This window comes from Emydura macquarii, unplaced genomic scaffold (assembly GCF_026122565.2).
Source record: "Emydura macquarii macquarii isolate MOO-44397 ecotype Brisbane River unplaced genomic scaffold, CSIRO-AGI_Emac_v2 contig_1230, whole genome shotgun sequence".
In the NCBI taxonomy this organism is placed as follows: Eukaryota; Metazoa; Chordata; order Testudines; family Chelidae; genus Emydura; species Emydura macquarii.
In genome coordinates, this window is record NW_027131367.1 from 524,549 (window position 1) to 547,822 (window position 23,274).

The window sequence follows — 23,274 nt, forward strand, 5'->3', positions numbered from 1 at the left end:
TGGAGCACACAGAGCTACAGGACACGTGCGGTTTCCCTGCAGCAGCCAGGGAGATGGGAGATCAGCGAGGAGGCAGCCTCTTCGCTGAACTACTTCCATCTGGCTGCAGGGGGCGGGGGGTCTGCTGGTGTAGACTGGTGGCCCTTTAGGGTTGTAAAAATTATATCTGTGGCCCTCGAGCCAAAAAGAGTGGGAACCATTGCTACAAATGTTTTCCCAGTATAGCTATATTGGCAAAGCCCCCTAGTGTAGACATAGTTTATGATGACAGAAATAGTTTTTCTGTCAGCACAGTAATACCACCTTCCTGAACAACATTAGTTATGCCAACAGAAGCTCTCTTCTGTCAACATAGCTGTGTCTATATAGGGGTTTTGCTGGGATCACTATGTCTGCTATGGAGTGTGTGTTTTCACACCCCTGACTGATACAGCTACACTGACAAAACTCTGCAGTGTAGACATGGCCTAAGGAGGGTAAGGAACTGCAGAAGGTCCAGTAGAATTAGGTATCTGAGTAGCAGGAAGGCAGGTGAAATTCAATGTCTTGTATGGACACGGAAAGAAGCAACTTCAACTCAGACACAATGCTGAGGCCTAAATAAGGTCACTTCTTAGAAACAATCCAGGTGTTGTGCATTGACCAGTGACAATGTCTGCTCAGCTGTGGCTATCAAAAGAGTAAATAAGATGTTGAGAAGGAGTGTGATGGATATGGGCATACATGGTGGTGAAAATGGATCTGGATTCTAACATGTATTTTTCTGTATAGGGTTTGGTAGGGTTTCTGCAGAGATGGTGTGTTAGAATGCTGGGCAGAAGACTTTTAGCACATGCCCCACTGTCTCACGGCCTGAAAGCCATTAAGGATGAAAGGGTCTAACCACCAAACCATGGTGCAACCCTCATGAGGGGGGTATCTTAGATGGCCTGGTTGGCCAACTGGGAAAAACGAGACCCAAGAATGGGCCCCATTGTGCTGGGCACTGAAGAAACACAGAAGGTTCCTATCCCAAAGAGCTTACAATCTAAATAGACCAGCCAGACACAGGATGGGGAAGAGGTAGAACACAAAAGCTGAATGAACAATGTGATGGCAACAAACCACTTGCTAGTTCCACATTTTTGTTGGGGGATGGCTTTAGTTAGGAGGAAGAAAATGGCAGAAGGCAGAGCAGTGGGGAAAAGGGGCAGGTGTGATTGTGGAGTGAATCTGAGGTGAAGGATATGGTTAGAGCAAACCCCTAATCAGCACAGTGCAGAGAAAGTCTAGTCAAAACTGTAGAATGGTCTCTCAATGTCCAAAAGTCCCAGCTTTGGCTGCTTCTATTCCTTCCAGCTGGAGTCTCCAGCTGGCTCCTCTCTGCAGTTTTCTGCCAAGGCAACATGGAGAGAAGGGAGGCACCACCTGGGTTTCAGTGTCCCCAGAGTGAAGGGGGAGGGTCATCCCTGCACAGTTCTGGTTCCTGGGCATGCTGGGAGTGGGGAGGAGAGATGCCTCAGCCTGGGCTCTACTTTATCTCCTCCCCACACTGTGCAGCAGATTGTGTCCAGATCGAAGTCCAACAAGATAGGTAAGAGCATAAGCCCTAATGCCTAAGGGGATGAACTGAGAGACACTAGAAAAGGGACAGAGGTGCAAATAGCCCCGTAGCCTTGACAAGAAAGGAGACTAATCTGGAAACCATGACATTCATTAGATTAATTGAAGGGGAGTCCTGGGGAGCTTCACCTATTGTGCCATGGCTGAATTTGTTCCACAGACTCTTTCTTTGTTTAAAAGAAGAGTAAGAGGGAGTAGCAGAAAAACTGCACTTACTTTTTACTGACCATGCAAAGAAAATCCTGAGGAGCATTCAAATTCAAAATAAAGACTGAACTGAGGTTTATGGTTTATTGTAAGTTAAGAAACAATAAAAGGGAAACCCCATGAAGAAGGAAAGTAAATGTGTCTATGAGAGGGACACAGAAAGAGAGACATGGGAACACAGCCTGCTTACAGGCTGAGTCAAGGTTTCTTAGTCTTCTGAAAAAGGAAATGTACACCCCATTTCTGAAGACATTTTCTTTGGGGTCATACAGAGCATACATTCCTCTCACACACCTTGCAACAGATTTGCTGCTGTCACAGCTAGGGTACAGGACTGGATGAGCCTGTGCACTGATGCAGTCTGGCAATCCTGTATTCCTAGGTCTGTGCTTCTCCTGCATGGTTCCTTCAATTGGATTTAACCTCATTAATACTGGGCTTGGGGAGACTTGTTGCAGGTACCTGGAATGGTAATCATTTTCATGTTTGTTTGTTGGGCTGTAGCATCTCCATTCCCAATTAGATAATGGGAGAGGGTGAGGGTTCACTGTATAATCCCAAGGAGAAGAGAACAGCCTTGATTACAGAATCAGGGGACAGCATGAGAGTCACCGATCTGCAGATTTTACCTGGGCAGGAAAAGAGCAGAAAATAGAGAAAAGATGTGGTGGTTGTTGTTTTAAACAGTTCCCCTTTCACTCCAGTTAAAGAGGCAGAACCACCTCCACCCCCCAGATCCCTTTTCCCTCCAAGAGTGAGTCTGGGTAAAAAAAGAGAGAGCAGAGAGACAGCAAAAGTAATTGAACATAAAGGACAAAACAAAACCAATGTTGTTGTAACCGTAACAGTCCCAGAATATTAGTAAGACAAGGGGGATGATGTAATATTTTTTACTGGACCAACTTCTGAAGAAGAGTTCTGTGTAAGCTCGAAAGCTTGTCTCTCTTGCCAACAGAAGTTGGTCCAATAAAAGATATTACCTCCCTCGCCTTGTCTCTCTACAATGAAAGTAACTCCAGAAAGGAGGAGGAGTAAAGAAAAACAAATGGGGATTAACACAATCTTTCCTCACACCTGCTGTGCCCCTTATATCCTCTTCCCTTTGAAAGAAAGGATCATTGATCCCTGAGGTTTTGTCTACACTAGAAAGTTTTGTCGATGCAAGTTACAGCAGTGATCAAAAAGTGCTATAATTACAATGCTTGTGACTGTCCACACAGCACTCATTGTGTCGCTGACGTGCATCCACACTTGGTACTCTAGCTTTGAAAGCGCAGCTATCACACTGTGCAACTCACCACCTTGTGACGCTAAGAGTTGTGGGAAGGCAGAGAGGATCGCAGTGCATCATGGATGCAGGCTCAACATCCCATGATGCAGTGATTTCCATCCCATCATTCCATGAGTTTCTGAATGTCTTTGTGGCATTTTTCAAAGGCCCCAGTTTCCTGAGCGCCCACCATCTCTCTCTGAAAGGATGGATCCTGCACTGCTCTTCACTGTTGTTGTCAGTGTTCTGAACACATTGCAGCTGGTCGTGCAGTATATCATGAACTCCCAATCAGAACTGGAATCCAAGGCACCTGACCTGTTGTGTGCCATGCAAACAAACAACGCCAGATTACTGTTTGCATTCATGGAACATTTGCACATGGTGCACTGCTGCTTTTTGGCACATGAAACAAGCACTGAGTAGTGGGATTGCATCATTATGCAGGTCTGAGATGATGAGAAGTGGCTTCAGAATTTTTGAATGCGCAAAGCCACCATCATGGAACTCTGTGTGGAGCTCATCCCTGCCCTGCAGCACAAGGACACCAGAATGAGAACTGCCCTCTCGGTGGTGAAGCACATGGCGATTGCTGTGTGGAACCTAGCAACTCCAGACTGCTACCAGCCAGTCACTAATCAGTTTGGAGTCAGGAAGTCCACCATTGGAGCTATGTTATTGCAGGGCCATTAATCACATTCTGCTACGAAGGATTGTGAGTCTTGGAAATGTGCATGAAATAGTGGATGGCTTCACAGCGATGGAATTCCCTATCTGCGGTGGGGCGATAGATGGCATGCATATCCCAATTTTGGCCTTGGACCATCTTGCAATGTAGTACATCAATAGAAAGGGGAATTTCTCTATGGTACTGCAGGTGCTTGTGGATCACCATGGGTGTTTCACTGACATCAGTGTGGGTTGGACAGGGAAGGTGCATGACATGCATCTTCAGGAACACTGGCCTGTACAGAAAGCTGCAAGAAGGACTTTCTTTCCAGACCAAAAGATTCCAATGGGGGATATTGAAATGCCCATACTGATCCTTGGAGGCCCACCCTGCCATGGCTCAGGAAGTCTTATACTAGTAACCTGGATAGCAGCAAGGAGTGCCTCAATAACAGGCTGAGCAGGTGCTAAATGATCACTGAATGTGCATTTTGCAGATTAAAAGCTCGCTGGCGATGCCTTTATGGCAGGTTAGACCTAAATGAGGAAAATATTCCCATGGTTATACCTGCCTGCTGTGTGCTCCGTAGTATTTGTGAAGCTACGGGTGAAAAGTTTCTCCCTGGGTGGAGCGCAGAGGCAGATTGGCTTGTGGCTGAACATGAACAACCAGATGTCAGGGCTATTAGAGGGGCACAACGGGGGCCATTCGAATCAGGGAGGTCTTGAGGAACAATTTTGACAATGACCACCAATAAGGTGTCTTTGTAAACAGCACTGTGCCATGCTATTACTGCTATCCAGCTTGCACTATGTATCCATGTGAGGTTCATCTACCATGTGCAAGAGACAAATAAAGATTGTTTATTCCTCACAGAGTATGTCTTTATTAAATAACACTTATTCACAACACACATGAAAAGCTGGGCTGGAGAGGAGAAAGAATTGAGGGGCAGTGTGAGCTATGACACCTGCACACGTGATTGCTGGATACGGACCCTGGACTTCAGAAAAACAGACTTTGACTCCCTCAGGGAACTGATGGGCAGGATCCCTTGGGAGGTTAATATGAGGGGAAAAAGAGCCCAAGAGAGCTGGCTGTATTTAAAAGAAATCTTATTGTGGGCGTAGGAACAAACTATCCCTATGTGTAGAAAGAATAGCAAATATGGCAGGCAACCAGCTTGGCTTAACAAAAAAAAGTCTTCAGTGAGCTTAAACACAAAAAGGAAGCATACAAGAAATGGAAGCTTGGACAGATGACTAGAGAGAAGTATAAAAATACTGCTCGAGCATGCAGTAGTGAAATCAGGAAGGCCAAAGCACAACTGGGAGTTTCAGCTAGCAAGGGACATGAAGGGTAACAAGAAAGGTTTCTACAGGTATGTTAGCAACAAGAAGGAGGTCAGAGAAAGTGTAGGCCCCTTACAGAATGGGGGAGACAACCTAGTGACAGATGAGGTGGAAAAAGCTTGAAGTACTCAATGCTTTTTTTGCCTTTGTCTTCACAGACAGGTCAACCTCCAGACTACTGCACTGGGCAGCACAGAATGGGAGGAGGCGAGCAGCCCTCAGTGATGAAAGAACAAGTTCAGGACTATTTAGAAAGGCTGGACATGCACAAGTCCATGGAGCCAGATGCAATGCATCCGAGGGTGCTCAGGGAGTTGGCTGATATGATTGCAGAGCCGTTGGTCATTACATTGGAAAACTCGTGGTGATTGGGGGAGGTCCTGGATGATTGGAAAAAGGTAAATATAGTGCCCATCTTCAATAAAGGGAAGGAGGAGGATCCAGGGAACTATAGGCTGGTCAGCCTCTCCTCAGTCCCCAGAAAAATCATGGAGCAGGTCCTCAAGGAATCCATTTTGAGGCACTTGGAAGAGAGGATGGTGATCAGGAACAGTCAGCATGGATTCACCAAGGGCAAATGATGCCTAAACAACCTGATTGCCTTCTATAATGAGATGACTGGCTCTGTGGATGTGGAAAAAATGGTGGACATGATATATTTTGACTTTAGCAGAGCTTTTGATACGGTCTTCCACAGTATTCTTATCAGCAAGTTACAGAAATATGGGTTGGATGAATGGACTATAAGGTGGATAGGAAGCTGGCTAGATCATCGGGCTCAATGGGTAGTTATCAATGGCTCGATGTCTAGTTGGCAGCCGGTAATAAGAAGAGTGCCCCAGGGGTCAATGCTGAGGCCAGTTTTGTTCAACATCTTAATTAATGATCTGGAGGATGGGATGGCTTAAACCTGAGCAAGTTTGCAGATGACACTAAACTGGGGGGAGTAGCAGATATGCTGGAGGGTAGTAATAGGATACAGAGTGACCTAGACAAATTAGAGGATTGGGGCAAAAAAAAAAAAATCTGATGAGATTCACCAAGGACAAATGCAGAGCCCTGCACTTAGGACAGAAGAATCCCATGCACTGCTACAAACTGGGGACCAATTGGGTAGGCAGCAGTTCTGCAGAGAAAGACCTGGGGGTTACAAGAAGCTGGAAATGAGTCAACAGTGTGCCCTTATTGCCACAAAGGCTAACAGCATACTGGGCTGCATTAGTAGAAGCATAGCCAGCAAATCGAGGGAAGTGATTATTCTCCTCTGTTTGGGACTGGTGAGGCCACATTTGAAGTACTGTGTCCAGTTTTGGGCCGCCCACTACGAAAAGGATGTGGACAAATTGGAGAGAGTCCAGCAGAGGGCAACAAAAATGATTAGGGAGCTGGAGCACGTGACTTATGAGGAGAAGCTGAGGGAACTAGGCTTGTTTAGTCTGCAGAAGAGAAGAATGAGGGGGGATTTGATAGCAGCCTTTAACTACCTAAAGGGGGATTCCAGGGAGGATGGAGCTAGGCTGTTCTCAGTGATAATAGATGACAGAACTAGGAGTAATGGTCTCAAGTTACAGTGGGGGAGGTCTAGGTTGGATATTAGGAAAAACTTTTTCACGAGGAGGGTGGTGAAGCACTGGAATGGGTTACCCAGGGAGATGGTGGAATCTCCACCCTTAGAGGTTTTTAAGGTGTGGCTTGACAAAGCCCTGTCTGGGACGACTTAGTTGGGGTTGGTCCTGATTTGAGAAGGGGGTTGGACTAGATGATCTCCTGAGGTCCCTTCCAACCCTATCTTCTATGATTCTATGACAAAAGTCTCTAGCGTAGGCCAGGCCTGAGATATGCCTCATACATTCCTTCCAAAGGAGACTCTGCTGCTATAGTAGGATTCCAAGGCAGAATCAGACAAAAGAAGATAAAATTGAATGTTTGGAATCAACAGCTGGAAAAAGCCACTTTAGAATCAGTTCTACCTTAATTAAGGTTGCAAATCTGTTGTGGAGAGACAAGAGCAGAATCCACCCCCTTACTCATTAGGTCCCAATTCTTAATGAACTCCAGCCCTGTACCCTAAGGACCACACTGTCTCAAGGAGCAAAGACAACATTTGTTCAGTCCTTAGTTTCTCCCCAACACTGAGCCACCCAGGCAGCCCCTTGAGCTGGGATTAAGAGGGCTGGACATACATATCCAAAAAATCTACTTTAGTGCAACTTTATGGCAGAAAATCAAAAGAAAATAAAGCTAGGAAATTCAGTTACATTTATTCCACAATCTGAATTCCACCCCTTGCATTTAGTATTTGTACTGTGTATGTTGTTATACTTATGCATAAATACATGTAGTAGCTCACAACTAGAGCCCTTGTAGATTGCTGGAGTGGTTTCAACTCCAAATCGATTGTCTTGAGTATGTTCTGCAAGAACTGCCATGAAAAGTTGGACCGTCCTCTGTGACATCATCATCACAATGTTCCTCTGCAGCACACAAGTACTGATAATGAAATGAGTCCCTCAGATTGTCTGAGTACAAATAGCAGCCCCATCACCTTAATCCAAGCAGTTGAAATTGTCTAGGTGATGGAAGCGCCTGATGAGTCATGAAGCTGCAACACTGGCTGTGCTGGAACCCTGAGGCAAGACTTGAGATTCCTGCACCAAAAGTGTCAATTCATCCAATTAGTCTCAAAAAGCACTCCAACTGCCCAGAGAAAACACTCATTCTTGCTGATGGAGGGGAAAAGAAATGTCTCAAGCTAAGGCCTGCAGAACTCCACTGAGGAGACATAGGCCTTGTCTACACTAGCACTTATTCTGACAAAATTTTTGTCACTCAGCAGTGTGAAACAAACACACCCCTGAGCATAATTAATTTTACACACATATTCAATATCCTAGCAACAATACAATTACAAGTGATGGCCAAATACTCACAACAGGATCAAGCTCAGGAAATACCTTCCCTTCATGGCATGACTCCAGAGGGGTAAGGAAAAGCTCTGACAAAGAATATCCCTAAACAACTTGCCTTTTTATACACTATAATAAACAAGTGATGTCATTGCTAGTTATCAGACCTTAGCTAAAGTCAAAGGATGCAGTTTTAGGGCTGCGCACCCTGTCCTTTTGCCTGATCCAGACAATATTAATGGCTGGCCCCCTTTTCAAGGTCTTCCTCTTATCTCATTTTGCCATATTTCTTCCCAACCACTGGACTAAACATTTATTTTAAACAAATCATATATAAGCAATTATTTACTGCACCTGGTGCCCAATTAACCATGTTTTCTTTATTCTGATTACCTCAACCCATACCTTAAATAAGATAACACTCATATTTCAAGGATCACTACAAGTTTAACACAAACAATTCTTCTATCTCATGATTTCATTCTTTTTGGTCACATTCTTTGGATCTATCTATTCCTCAGGCTAATATAGAAACTCAATTTAAAAAACACAGTTCACTTTGGCCCAATGTAGGCCTATATTTTTATACTCTGCCTCCTCAAATGAATCTTAGATCAATGCCACTGACTTCTAGAGTTGGCCTCAATTGTGCTGAGCAGCTGTCACTTGTCACAACCCTCAGTTTCAATGGAGAAGTTGCTCAGCTGAGCTTACCAGGCAGCTGGGTCTGCACATAACTGGGCAGCATTGCCACAGAGTCCTACTATCAATTGTCTTGGATGACTGAAACTCTCCCCCTGCCAAAGCATTCCATGGCACATTTGTGCCTGACTTACAGGAGTTGACCTCAAGTGCACCATGCAGGGCTCAGAGGCAATCCCCATCTTTCTCCAGTGCTCAGGATAGAACTTGTTGATGTATCTGGCTCCTCTATCCATTGCAATGATCTGTGTGTATTGTGCATGTGTTATCAGTACACTTTTGTACAGGAACGAGACGTGTACTTTATACTCTCATCAGGAAAAAAAGTCTCAACAGGTTTCATATGTATTGTCTTAATTTAATTTTTGGACTCGCCTGGAGGGTACAGAGTCACCAACACTGAGGTGCTTAGGTGGGCCAGCGTACCCAGCATGCAAACAATCCTTAAACAGAGATACCTCCCCTGGCTTGGGCATGTGTGCCAAATGAATGATGGCTGCAGCCCAAAGGACATCCTCTATGGCAAATTGGCATAGGGAAAAGACCTAAAAGATGCCCAAAATTGCATTTCAAGGATGTGTGCAAGCGAGATCTCAAAGAAATGGATATGGATAACTGGGAAGATGACACTCAGGACCACAGCCTTTGGAAACAAGAGCTTAATAAAGGTCTCCAAAGCTACAAGAGGAAGCAGTCCCGCTTAGCAGAGGAGAAAACAGCTTGCAGAAGGCAGAACCCAAAGTGTCAAAACACATCTTTAAATATGACAAATGTGGCAGAGACTGTCTCTCTCGAGTCGGCCACGGCTGTCATAAAACCAACTGAGTAAATTTTTTTACCTCTCAGGGCTACATACCCAAGGTCTCACAAATCTGAAGGATGCCTACTAATATGCACTTGACTCCAAGGCATATGATGCAATAAACATGTTCCTCAGCCTCCAACGATGTTCCGCTGCACTGACAGAGTTCAGAGCTGTTGAGCAGCCTTCCTTCCCTTTTAGATGCTATATATATATCAAGGTAAGAAAAGAAAAACTGGTCTATTGAGAGAAGAGTTGAAGTGACAGAGAAACAAGCACCAAGAGAGGCACCAAGGTACACTACTAAGAAATTTGGCTCTGAAATCATGAAGCAGGTACTGATGTGCTGAGTAGCCTTAGAGTTCCTAATGAAATCTGTGGCACCAAGAGGCCATATCTTAGGCACTGGTGTGCTGAGAACAGTGCTGGGGCCAGAGCAGCACTGCACTGGCCAATAGAAGCACCGACGTACAGAGAAAAGTACCAATTAACCAACAAAAAACAGGCATGAAAGTGCCATATTGTGCAGGACACCAAAATAATAGTGACACCAGAAAAACCACACACTAAGCCAAGGCATTTTCAGAGTCAACTGCAAACACCACTCAAACACTTCACTTTGAGAGAAGAGGAGCAACCAGGCAACAGCACAATAAAGATTAATTGGGGGGGGAAAAGGAATTGGCAATAACAGATGAATTAGGAGTTGGACAGTAGAAGCTTTTACAGACACATATAGCACATCTCTTACAAACCTCTGTGACTAGATATTTGGTGAGCTAGATAGAGTGGATTCTTCCAACACCCTCAGTAGATGAGAATCCAAACTGTCCATTACCTTCTAAGGTACACTTTATACCTTTAAAGTATTCAATTCACATTAAAAGGTCCATCTCCATATTTAACCTAAACTATTAATCTTCTGTTAATTTCCAGGAGGTCACTAAAATGTTTTGTGGATATTCAGTTCCAGCAGATCCAGCCCCAAGGCACAATTATTCCTTTTTAGTGCTATATACACTGCAAGATCTCCACAGAATGCATCTAAGGCCTTAAGGTCACACCTGTGTCATATATGATCTGTCATGGGGAGAGATTTTGTAAATAGATAAAGTCAAATTAAGGTTAAAAACATGATTTTCTGTCCAAATTCTTTCCTGATGTCTGTATTGGAGGAAACATGCTTCATATGACTGGCAGACAGGATGGTTTGTATAAAGAATAAACAGGTTTTCCAAACACATGCAATTTCTTCATCTTTGTTTCCTTTATAAAGGTCTCATGCAGCCACATTCTGAGGAATTGACAGCTAAGTAGGAGATTCCACTAGATTAAAATATTCCTGGAATGTGGGAGCATGAACACATGGAAGGCTGACTCCTAAATTGTCTCTGCTCAACTCAGAAAACTAACACAAGGTGCTATATATATTCAAACATTCCTAGCTGTCTTCAGCCCTGTGCTGAGTAACTGCAAATCTCCACAGTTGGTTTCTACTCATCATGAAGAAACTCCCAGAGATGTGGCAAATTTAGGGGGGGACTTTCAAAAGAGCTCACTTTATCTGGGTGCCTAAATGGGTGCTGAATTATTTTGAAAATCTGACCCTTTGTTTCTATGAAATAAAATCCAGATCCCACCTCTATACTTCCCTCCTATTTCATCATATGCACAATCCCTTCTATACAACAGTCACAGGCCAGGAAGTGACAGAGAGTTCTGGACAAAGAGGTATTCATGCAGTTTTATAAAATGCTGTAATAACAGGACTTGATTTCCACAATCTGGCAACTGTCCGGATTTGCCAGCCTACTGGAGGAAACACAAAAACAGCTTAATCTCAATGGTCGTCTTCAGCCAAGTGAGCCCAAGGTGATGTTATGGAGCAAACATTCTTCCATTTCAGAGAATATGTTTATTCCATTTTCATTTATCTACTTGAAACATCCTCCTACCCACCTCCAGGCCAATGCAGAATTCCTTCCCCTCAGGGTCAGACAGCAGGAGGCTCAAAACCTCTGTGTGTGGGTAGGTGGGAAGGCAAATGGCAGCTGTCCAGCTGAGCCTTACAAGGAGTAATTAGTTAAGAATGAAAAATCACTGAATTGTAAATGGTCCACATAGTTCAGTCTGGTATCCTGATTCCCGCCTCTGACAGTGGCCAATGCTAGATGCTTCAAAAAAGGCATAAACCATTCATGATGCATCCAAATGTACAATACTATCCTTTTTATGCAGGGAAGTGTATGGTGGGAGGTTCTTCCTCTCTTGACCCTAATCAAGCTGGTGATCAGCTCATTCCCTGGAGCATGGGGTTTGAAAGCCATTGTGTTGTCATCTTCAGTTGCGAGACCCTTATATGTGTAATGGCCTCCCTGAACTGATCCATAAGGACACAACCCTTTCCTTCTTCAAATCCCTCAAGATCCACTTATGCTGTGATACCAATATACCACTTCCTGTATGTTAGTAGAGCACCCAGCAAAGTGGGACCTCAATCTTGACTGGGGCCTACTAGCACTGTTGCAATACATGTGACAAATAATAATATCGTGCCATCTTAACTGGGCTCACTGCAGGCATTATACTTTTATCCACATACACGTCTAATTGTATTTTGTAAACTTACCCAGCTCTTTGCCTCATTAATGCTGTGGGGGGCATTCTCTGATCCCGAGACTCATCAAATTTGCCCCATGACACCCTATTCCTGTCAAATATAAATCAGACAAGTGTTAATGTCAGCACTTCAACTTCTATTTTACATAAACACAGAGAGAGTTCTCTCAAGTATATAGAGGGCACTGCATGTAAGTGGCAGGGTCTGAGCAGATGACTAGCAGGTTATTTTTCCTCATCTGATCTGATCAGAATGACCTTCAGGCTCAGGGAAAAGGATTGCCCTATTACAGCGGTTCTCAACCGGTGGTGCGCGTACCACTGGCGGTACTTACGAGAAGGCTGGGCGGTACCGTACGAATCTGCCGCCAGAAGTGTCCTCCCGCCCACCCGCCCTTGCGAAACTTTGCCGCCGAAAATGGGCAAACGGTGGAAGGGTTTCAGCGGCGGGTATTGTTTCCCCCATGTAAGCCGCCAAAGTCTCTCCCCGCCGCTGTGAAACCCTGCTGCAAATCCCTCCCCGCCGCCGCTAAACCCCGCCACCACCACAAGTCCCCCCCTTTTTTTCCCGAGTGGTACTCGGGTCGGGTGCAGTCAGGTCAAGTGGTACTTGACCTGACTGTACCTGGCCCGAGTGGTACTCGGGAAAAAAAGGTTGAGAACCGCTGCCCTATTGGTATGGTAAGTCCCGAAATGCTCCCAAGGCAAGTAATGTCCAAATGGGGTGGCAACCATCTCCTTTCAGACCTGGCTAGTCACAGCGAATTCCCGGTGCCCATCTGTGAGCTGACGTGAGTCCCGGTAAGGGCCTGCCCCGCTCACAGCGCCGGACTGCTCTGCTGCTCTGACAGTTTGTAGCCCCCCTCTCCCGCCCCAGAGTCTCACCTCAGCCTGCCCTGCCTGATGGCTGCCCTATCGCACAGCATCACCCCCACAGCCGCCTTCAACTGCCCATCTCCACGCCAGGCACCCTGCAAGGGGTCCCTGGAGTGTGTCAGGCTGGATGGGGCTCCCCCATGATTGTCCGTCTGTCTGCGGGGACGCTGGCACTGACTCGGCCCGCGCGCTCTCGGCAACACCCTGGCGAGGGCAGGAGGCAAACGTGGAACATTCCAGAACCTGCTGCCGCCATTAACACTTCGGTCACCGAGCTGGGTCCCGGCATCTGCTTCCCCGAGACTACAATTCCCAGAAGGCAGCGCGGCCCCGCGAATACTATTCCCAGCAGACAACGCGCGCCCAGACTACAGCTCCCAGTAGGCAGGCAGGAAGCATAGCTGGAGCACTGCATGCCGGGACACAAGGGAGCATTGACCCCGTGCGGCCCTCGTAGGCAGCGAATGATGCAATTGCAAACATAGTTTGCCCCAATGGCTGTTGAGAGCTGAGCGGTGGCCCCGCCTCTTCTTTCCGTTTGGCTGCGATTCCGGCGTGGCCCTACCCCCTCGCCCATGGATTGGCTGGGCTGGGCTGGGCGGGGCTCTCCAGCGCGTTCCCCGGCCGGGTGCCACGCGCCGCCGCCGGCTGTGCTGGGCTGTGCTGTGCTGGTGGCGCCGCCAGATTCCCTTCGCCGGAGCGGCCAGTGCCACGTGGGCGCCAGGCTCGGACTGCGGCGCCCTGCGGGAATAATCGCGGCTGCCCTCGCCGGGCCCGCCGCCTGCAGCACCATGAGCGTGGGCTTCATCGGAGCCGGGCAGCTCGCCTTCGCGCTGGCCAAGGGCTTCACCGCGGCAGGTGGGACTCGGGCCTCGCCAGCGCCCGGGAGCGGCGCCGGGGCTCGCCCTTTTCCTTCACAGGCATCGCGCTGAAAAGCCTCGGCCCCGGAGCGCTCCCGTGCTGCGCTGCGCTGCGCCGGAGAGCCGCGTGCTGCGGTGCGGTGCTGCGCTGTGCTGCGCTGGAGAGCTGCGGCCGAGCGGTGCGGCGCGGCGCGGCGCTGCGCTGCGCTGGAGAGCTGCGGCCGGGCGGTGCGGCGCGGCGCTGCGCTGCGCTTTGCTGAGGATCCGGGCGCGGGAGGGTGGTCGCCGTGCGCTTCTCTCGCTCGCGGGGAGATACACGCGTCGGCGCAGCGGGCTCGGGACCCAGGGAAGTTCACGGCCGGTTAAATGAAGGCAGGAGAATTGTTCGTAATTCCAGGGGAATTAGCCTCTGGCCAGTGTAAAGAAAACCAGGAGACAGCCGTGACCCGAACTGAAACGTGGCATGTCTGTGTCCAATAAGTGTCCACACCTGGGCGGCACCGAATTAACACAAACTAACTGATTGACTCGGTGCAAGTTCGTGTCTGGCAGCCGCAAGGCGCAGGGCTCTTGAGCCTGCAGAGAGTTTATCCGAGAGCGGTTCGGGTCAGTGTTTACAGCAGTGAGCCTGAAGAAGAGATGTGTGGTGAGGGGCAATATGCGGGGAGGGGAATGGCCAAGTTCAGAATAACTTGGACAAATAACAGTGGGGTAGGCAGGACACATGGAGCCTGAACTGAAGTTACCTGTCCATTTCCTAGGAATCTTGGCTGCTCATAAGATCACAGCGAGTTCCCCAGACACTGACCTCCCCACTGTATCTGGACTGAGGGTAAGTTCTACGGTTTGTAAGATCTAGACTTGTACCCACAGAAATCCCATGAAGATCTCAACATGTTTGCAGTGGCCACAGGTAGAACTGCAATGTTCAATATAGTGTGTCATGTTCTCTGCCTGGCTCCACGGGGCTCTTTCAGGGTCTGAATCTTCTTGCATCTGAACTTCCTGCCACTGGCAGTTGGGTTCACTTATTGCCAGCAGTGGACACAGAGCCAGGAAAGGCAAGGGGTTCCTATCTTTGGGGCAATGAGTTTCTTGCCCAGAGAAGCCAATTGAGATCCACTCTGGGACTCTGAAGGTACAAACAGAGTCAATAGTTACATGTTCAAAGTGCAAGACAGCATTACAGTGCAACACCTGCCTTTGTGTGAGAACTGCAGTGTGGAACTGGTCGTGCGCTACAGGAATGTAGTGGGGATGTAACTTTCCTTCCCCATGTAGTAACTAAAAGACACACTGGCCTGTTCTCACTGGGTTACTGATGTGCTCTCTCCTGATACAGTCTGTCTCTTTATAACTCCTAGTAAACAAGGTCATTCTGTGCTGGTATCTGATCCAGCTTGGCTGAATCCTGAGCCCAAATGCCATGTCTAGGAGCTGAGAATGCAGGGAAGCTCTAGGAATGAGGGGTGGGTAATGGCTATGTCATTTTCAAATCTTTCCAGAAAATAGGTGTAAACTTCACTATAAGTAACAAGGAAACAGTCAGAACCAGCGATGTTCTGTTCCTGGCCGTGAAACCTCCCATCATCCCCTTCATTCTGGATGAGATTGGCTCAGACATAGAGAATCGCCACATCGTGGTCTCCTGTGCTGCTGGTGTTACTATCAGCTCCATTGAGAAGGTGAGGGACTGTGTCCTGCACAGCTCTGATGTTGTCAAAGGGTCTGGGGGTAGGGTTACAGGCTACATGCCTGCATTGTGATTGACGTGTGTGTGAACCCAAAGCTTCTTGAAGTCAGGGCACTAAAATTTTCGAAAGCTTTTCCCAGAGGGCTGGCACCTGGGCTATCTGGCTTTGAGACTGGCTTGTTCTCCCAGCTGCCAGAAGTTGAGTGCAATGTTCATTTCTGGCACTGGTAGCCTGCAGTTCATGAGTTAAGCACCATTTGCCCATGAAACTCTGACCCATTTCTGGAGTGAAGCCAATTTTTGGAGGAGCAAAGGTTGTACTACGCCCCCTTTGTACCGCCTAATCATACCCAGGATAAGCTAAAACAGCCCTGCTGCAGTGGTCTATAAGGGGCAGCCTGGAATCCTGAAATAGTCAAAGTGCTCTGCATTCCAGCTGTGCAGCTAGGAGAACAGTTAGGACTGTCCTTGTCCTATGAGGGGATGTAGGGCTATGCTGGCCTGAGACCACCAGGGAATCCCCCTTATAACAGTAGGGAGGGCCAGTTGTTTCCCAGTCCTCTGCTGCTGGATTGTCATGCAATGCCTGTGTTCCCAGGGACATTAATTACCTTAAGGCCTTGTCCCCTTTGGCAAAGGTTTAACAGAGGGAATCTTGACCATGCTGCAGAAGTTCCTGGGGGTGAGGTGAGAAAGAGGTCCCTTCCTTTACTCTGCTGGATTCCCTCTCACCTTTGGGAGTTCCCTGCAGGGGAGATTACTCCAGATGTAGAAGGTGTATTGAATCTGGTTCTCTCTCTCTCTCTCCCCCTTTCCCTTTCTGTCTCCAACTCTTTTCCATCCCAAGAAACTCTCTGCCTTTTGTCCCACCCCAAAAGTGATCAGATGCATGACTAACACACCTGTGATTGTGCGGGAAGGTGCTACCGTCTATGCCACGGGGACTCACGCAGAGGTGGAGGATGGGAAGCTCCTGGAACAGCTGATGGCCAGTGTGGGCTTCTGCACTGAAGTAGAAGAGGACCTCATTGATGCTGTTACAGGGCTCAGTGGTAGCGGCCCTGCTTACGTAAGTGCCACTTCCTTGGGTTGTGCAAGTCAGGTGGAGAACATGGGGCCTGAAATGGCAAGAACGTTCCTGCATCTTAAAATGGGGTCAGATTAGGTGCAGATTTGACTGAGGGCATGTATTTGGATTTCTAATCACCTGGAGTGTGTAATCAGTAACCTGCCAGCGTCCGATCCGGGCCAGGTCAACAATGGGAGTCTGTTACCAGCTAGAGTCTGCTTGGCCTCTGAGTAGTGGGGGGGGGAGGGGTTCTGTTCAGTTCCTAGTGTACAAGCGTCCACGGCACACAAACAGTTGTGCTAACTGCACCCCTTGTCGGCAGTTTCCATTGAGGCCAAGAAGGGAACTGCATCTGAGGCTGAATTGCTCTTTGCAAGGGTGTCATGCTTGCTTTGCAGCATATGCAGTGGAGGATGAGGATTGAGTTCCTGGCTGCCCAGGCTGTCCTCTTCCTTTGCTGAAGACAAGAGATTGTCCTGAACAAAGAGTGATTCTTATCAAGTCCCTTTAAGTGACCCCCAAAGCCTTGGGCACTGTCTCTCTGCCTGGGAATAGCACAGTCTTGAAAGCACAGGTTGGTTTCCACACCTCAGAATCACTGTCATGCTGTTTCTGGTCTCTCAGGCATTCACAGCCCTGGATGCTCTGGCAGATGGAGGTGTGAAGATGGGGCTTCCCCGCAGGCTAGCTGTCCGACTTGGAGCCCAGGCCTTATTGGTGAGTAGCTTCTTTTCCAGACTTCATCTGGTTTACATTTGGTCCATCCAGAGCAACCTGTAAACACCTGGATCAGATCAGGCCCCCGTTTACAGTTTATTCACTTAAAGTTCTCCCTGTGTGGGACTGTCTCAAGAATTCCTGTGTGTGGAATTTCCCTGAGACGATTGGAGGTGCTGATGGCTGTGAGGGAGGCTGGGATAGGAAGAGCAAGGCCCTTACTCCTCTACAGACGTTTGCGACTCTGGACTGGGTTTCCAGCAGCCCTACTCATGTGAAAATGGGGCCCATTGGCTACTGCAGCCATCTAGGTGCTGCTCTGTGCAGCTGGGAATTGGCACTCGCCACTGTTGGAATCCTCCAGGTCCAGTGTCTAACACGTTTTCCTCCCTCTGCTGCTGCAGGGGGCTGCCAAAATGCTGTTGGACTCTGAGCAGCATCCTGGGCAGCTGAAGGACAATGTCTGCTCACCGGGGGGAGCCACCATCCATGCCCTGCACTTCCTGGAGAGCGGAGGCTTTCGCTCGCTGCTCATCAATGCTGTGGAGGCTTCCTGCATCCGCACAAGGTGAGCACACCTCACGTCTAGAAGCGGGAGTGCCTCCTTGGCACTTGGCAGCTAGTGCCTACAGGGAAGGCTGCAGAGATCTGCTGCTGCTTTCTGGTTCTGCTCTCCCCACTGACTGACAGACTCTTTCCTGCAGGGAGCTGCAGCACCTCGCAGATCAGGAGAAGGTCTCCCCGGCTGCCATTAAGAAGACCCTTCTGGATAAGGTGAAGCTGGAGTCTCCCTCTGTTTCCATGGCCTCTGCCAGCAAAGTCAGTCTGTTCAGCAGCACCAGGCAGCCCAGCGGCAAGAAGAACTGAAGGGACGAGGCTCAGCCAGGCACCAGCCTCTGCACGCACGCACGCACGCACGCACTTCTCTCTCTGGTTCTAGGCGTCTCCAGCCCCTTGCCTGGCTCTTGACCTGCAGCCACTTTGGGGGTGGTGCCAAGCTTTAGAGAAGGGACCTTAACTTCCAGCTGAGGGCAGGGGTGGGAACACTCTCACTAGCACGTCTTTCCCTTGAGTGGGCAGGGGGTTGTGCCATCATTGGCCCATCCGTTATGGGGGAGGGGAAGTGTCTCCTCTGGTCTGGGGCTGGACATCTGTAAAGCTAATGACCCATTCATGATCTCCAGGGCAGCAGTTGGTTTGGATGGGTTAGTGGTATCCTGCTACTCTGTGGCTCTAAGGCTGTGGCTCTGCATAGCTCCTATCACCATCTCTTTTCTTTACTCTCCAGAGTAGATGTCCCCACAACAATACTACCTATTATTCATTTTAATCCAGCCTATTAATTTTATTTGGTGACCCTTAGTGCTTGTGTTATGAGAAGTAAATAACACTTCATTTGCTTTCTCCATATCAGTCATGATTTTATAGACTTCTATCATATCCCCTCTTAGTCATCTCTTTTTCAGGCTGAAAAGTCCCGGTCTTACCTTTCTTCACATGGAAGCTGTTCCATACCCCTCATCATTTTGTTGCTCTTTTCTGTACCTTTTCCAATTCCAGTGTATCTTTTTTGAGATGGGGTGACCAGGTCTGCACGCAGTGTTCAAGATGTGGGTATACCATGGATTTATAAAGAGGCAATAGGATATTTTCTGTCTTATTATCTATCTGTCCCTTTCCTAATGATTCCCAACAGCTGGGGAGACCTACTCTGTAGGTGTGACAAAGGTCAAAGCTTCCTTGCTGCCCTGCACGGTGCTGCGCTGCGCTGCCCTGGGAGGCAGCATGACACTATTTATGAATTAGACACATTTGCTCCCTGTCCCTCTTTCTAGAATAAACTTTGCTTCTCTGCCTGAGGTTTGTATGCTGTGTGTGGACTTGGAATGTGTCCCTTCCCTGGCAGGGGCCCAGCCATCTTCTGGTAGCTGCAAAGCATCTCTCCAGCATATCCTGTTCTGCACTGGGGCATGCAGTGGGCTTTAGCCACCCACCTGTGAGGTTTTGTTTTCATTTGAGGCTAATTTCTAAGGGTGGGAGCTGGAGCTGAGTGAAGGTCCAGCCCTGCTCTTCGCCGTATTGCCTGCTCGTAACGCTGCACTCACAGGTTTATTAGCAGTGTATTATAGCAGTTTACAATAGGGAGGGAAAAACCCTTCTGGCTGATGTGCCCATAACGGCCTTGAAATTGTAATCCTCGGTGAGGCTGGGCTGGGCTTCCACACCACTGCGCTGTTAGCAGGCATCACTGCACTCTGCTGTGAGGGAGCCAAGCTGCAGTGTGTGCTGCTCCTACAGCTTCCTCGGGGCGGAGGTGGAGCACACGTAGAGCAGACCTGCCAACTCATACAGTACTGTGGCCTAAATGGTGGAAAGGGGGCAATGCAGCCATACTCCCCTGCACGTGCACTGCAGTGCCTGACCACCGTTGGGGAAAGGGATGTTCTACAAGTGTGTCTGGCAGTGTAATAAAGAACAGACAGCAGTACTAACAATCTGCCTGTCTTCTGAAGAAGGGACTGCAGATGGCCCAGCCCCATGGCTCAGGGAAGGAAAGTCCTGCTGCAGCACTCACTGGACATTTACAAGTTGATCTTCATAGAGCTATTGCTCAGCTGGTCTTCTGGTCCTCACCGAGGAGGGCCAAGCAGCCCCCATTCCAAACTTGGGCAGGGTTTGGCTTGATTTGTTCCCCTCCATGTGCTACATAGGGTTGTACAGCTCTTGCTGAATAGCTAGGTCCGAGAGCATATCCCTCCAAGGACAGGTGCCTTTAGCCAGGATGTCACCTTCATTCCTGCATGTTTCTCAGTTGCTGTGTCCCTGACTGATGTGCATGTATCCCTTTCCTACCCTTTCTCTGACACTGATCTTTTTAGACTGGAAGCCCTTTGGGCCAGAGACTGTCTTGCTTCTGCAGCACCCAGTACCCTAGTGCTACAAAATAGCCTTACAGCAGGGGCACAGGTGGGCCTGGCTGGAGAGATTAGCACATCACATGCAGGAAGTAAGCCATTTTGGCTGTGACGTGCGTTAGCGCCATCACAGGCACCTAGACAAGAAGCAGCTGCAAAACCCTCTTTCCTATATCAGCATTTTCAGTAGAGACCCTGCTGCTGTCTGCAGTTTCAGCGGCTCTAAGAAAGCACAGATACAGCAGATAGGCTGGGGGAATTCCTAGGGGAGAGGATTTGGTGTTGCAGGGTGGGTAGCACTGGGTGGGGTGGGGTGGTCTGATCTCCAGGATGAGGTATGTGTATCTGCATGGCCCAAGAGACTGGGTTCCAGTGCAAAGATTGTGATATTTGGGGAGCTTGTCAGTCCCACTCTATCTCTGTACATCTCCCATATGCCATACAAACCAATCTAATAATACCACACACACCCCAGGGAGCTGGGTACGAGCTGGCTGGTACCTGCACAAAGCAGACAGTTCTCCAGTCACATACAGCACTTCTTTAACAGGGACCCTTCCCTCAAAGTGAGCAGCTCCCTGGAGCTGGGCTTTGTCTCCAGATAAGCACCTTTGCGTCTTTAGGTGGACAAAATCTACCCCTACTGCCCATGGTGAGGCACTAGTCCCTCCAATCGAGTTTGGGCTGTTACTGCAACACCTGTGCTGTCAATTAGCAGGACCCACAGCAGAAGGTGTTAGTAGCTCTATGTAAAAGAGCAGCCCTAGGAAAGGGTCTGCATAGGAGAAGCTTTGAGCTTTCTTGGGTCTGGCTCCTGTCTAGGTTTAGTGCAGAGCTCATTTCTTCTGAGGAGAGGCCAGAATTTTGGAACAAACAGCCTGGCAGCGGTGACTGAGTTTCTGGGAAAATCCTAAGGCTGGGAGGGCAGATACCTTGGAGAAAAGTGGAAAAGGACTGAGGTTCCATAGGAAGAGCCAGAGTATTTTGAGTTAGCATCCCCTCAGGAGTGCCCTGGCTGCGGGAATGATGTGATATCTGAGAATCAAACCCAGGGCAGTTAGCCACTGGGGCTCCAGGTGGGCGGGAAGGATTCAGCCATGATCCTAGTGGAATGTAGGCTGGTGAGTAGGAGGTTAAACCTTTGCACAGTTGAATGTAGTGTTTGCATGCTGCATCTGTTCCTCTACACAGCACTACCTAGCTTAAAGGCAATGTGTTCTGGAATAAGACAAAGACAGTTGGGGCTAAAAGGTTGTGCTAAGTGGGTAAGTGATCTGACTAGGAGGGATGTGCATGATGAAATACTATGATGGGCAGAATTTGTGTCCAGGCAGATTCTTGGAGAGGTGCATGTGAGCTGCTGACTAGAGCAGCTGTGTTGGATGTCCTGGAGAAGGAGGAATTCCACCATTCTGTAATTATCCACACAATCTTTCACTTGTGTGTGTGTGTGCACGTGCACTGCAACTGGAGCTTTTCCAATGTGCTGAGCTACTTAGCTGCTGCACTGTCAACATGCCATGTGGAAAAACTTCTAACCTGCAACCTTATCTCTCACCTCCACTGACCAGACAGTAACGCCCACCTTTAGGGCCTGGATCACTACACAATACAGCCTAAGAACAAACAACTCGCCCACTTTTTGGATCCATGAGGGATCCTTTTCACATCTCCACAGCAGGAGCTTTGATGCAACTGCCTCTGGAAGGAGACTGACGTTCTCTCTGCCCCTAGGAGGCTGAAGGCTCAATTTGTACAACTAGCCACACTCTGGATCTAGCGTTGGAGCAAGGGACCTGTCGTGGTGGTGTGCCCTCCAAGGAAGAAGAGGATCTGACCACAGACGCTTTTGGTCTGTCATGACTCTTTTGTCACAGCTCATTGCTGGTGACCCACAGGCCCCCTTCCCCAGACCCGTCTTCATGAGTTGTGGTTTACAGATGATGCAAGGCAGGTAGACGGGGGCTTGGGGCAGAAGTCTTGTCTCAAAGATTTCTTGGATTCATATGCTGTGGCTCTGTGGGAGAAAAGCACAAACTGTTTCCTATGGCCAAATGTAAAGATCTTTTAGTCACCTTTGATGCTGTAGATCAGAGGTGAGCAACTTTAAGGAACTAGAGGGTCACAAAATCCACTAACCCGTTGGCAGGCCAAGGGTGTGTGGTGGGGCAGTTGGGTCCTAGGAGGGTGACCAGATGTCCTGATGTTATAGGGACAGTCCTGATAGTCAGGGCTTTGTCTTATATAGACACCTATTACCCCAGCCCTGTGCTGATTTCTCACACTCGCTGTCTGGTCATCCTAGCTCCTGGTCTCAGAGGTCTGACATGGGATTGGGGGACTGGGTCCTGCCCCTTGTGGGGAATGGTCAGGGCCAGCACCTGGGAGGTGTCGGGAGTGAGCCTGCCCCGCACCCATCCTGCAGCAGCTCCTGGGCCTGGCCCCCTGCTCTGGCTCATTGGTTCTTGCCCCAGCATCCCATGATCTGCGTGTCTGCATGCAGCTGGGACCCTCACCTCACCCCCACCCTGCCTTCCCCCCTTCCTCACCCTGGTGGCCAGACTGCTGGCCCTGAGTTGGGCTGCAGTGGGCCAACTGATGGGCGGGATGCAGCCCCTGGGCTGCCCTTCTCCTTTCCTGGTGGGTGCTGTGGACCAGTGGCGATAATGGGAGGGGGCAGGGCTGCTCTTTGGTAGCCCCCTTCTGCTCTGCCAGACCCCCCCAGGCTCATGCTGGATGATGCCCTGCCCCATCCCGAGAGCCCTGGGCAGGCAGGGCATGAGTTGCGCGGTGACTGTGCCAGGCGCATGAGCATCTTGGCCTGACAAACTGCTGGGCCAGTCTGCAGCCCCAGCCGGAGAGGACGGCCCAAGGCAGCTGTGGTGCCCATGCCTGCATGACAGCACATCCCTGGTGATTGGCTGCTTGTCCATTTCCCTGCCTTCTGGGGGTAAGCAGCCTATCAGAGCTCTCAGTGCCTCCCCTGGCAGCCAAAGCCTTTCTCAAAGGGACAG

At 48.9% G+C, this 23,274-nt stretch overlaps 1 protein-coding gene and 1 long non-coding RNA gene across 2 annotated transcripts; one reads left to right on the forward strand and one right to left on the reverse strand.

Moving 5' to 3' along the window:
- Nucleotides 1-7,373: 7,373 nt before the first annotated feature.
- Nucleotides 7,374-13,267, reverse strand: LOC137152503 (uncharacterized). Its single transcript, XR_010919536.1, has 3 exons — nucleotides 13,016-13,267; nucleotides 12,141-12,221; nucleotides 7,374-7,749 (listed from the first exon to the last, which is right to left on the reverse strand). It is a non-coding gene; the product is annotated as an uncharacterized lncRNA (long non-coding RNA).
- Nucleotides 13,268-13,635: 368 nt separating this feature from the next.
- PYCR1 (pyrroline-5-carboxylate reductase 1) lies at nucleotides 13,636-19,204 on the forward strand. The gene is made up of 7 exons (XM_067547133.1): nucleotides 13,636-13,864; nucleotides 14,628-14,698; nucleotides 15,372-15,551; nucleotides 16,407-16,628; nucleotides 17,253-17,345; nucleotides 17,750-17,913; nucleotides 18,050-19,204. The coding sequence occupies exons 1-7, from the start codon at nucleotides 13,798-13,800 to the stop codon at nucleotides 18,210-18,212; spliced, it is 960 nt and encodes a 319-aa protein (XP_067403234.1). The 5' UTR covers nucleotides 13,636-13,797; the 3' UTR covers nucleotides 18,213-19,204.
- Nucleotides 19,205-23,274: the final 4,070 nt, after the last annotated feature.

What these genes read in the sequence shown, in the direction of transcription:
- PYCR1 (XM_067547133.1), top strand. Translation starts at nt 13,798, where the DNA reads ATGAGCGTGGGCTTCATCGGAGCCGGGCAGCTCGCCTTCGCGCTGGCC. An exon ending in CCACTGTATCTGGACTGAGG is followed by an intron (nt 14,699 to 15,371) that starts GTAAGTTCTACG and finishes AAATCTTTCCAG; the next exon opens with AAAATAGGTGTAAACTTCAC. An exon ending in GCTTCCTGCATCCGCACAAG is followed by an intron (nt 17,914 to 18,049) that starts GTGAGCACACCT and finishes TCTTTCCTGCAG; the next exon opens with GGAGCTGCAGCACCTCGCAG.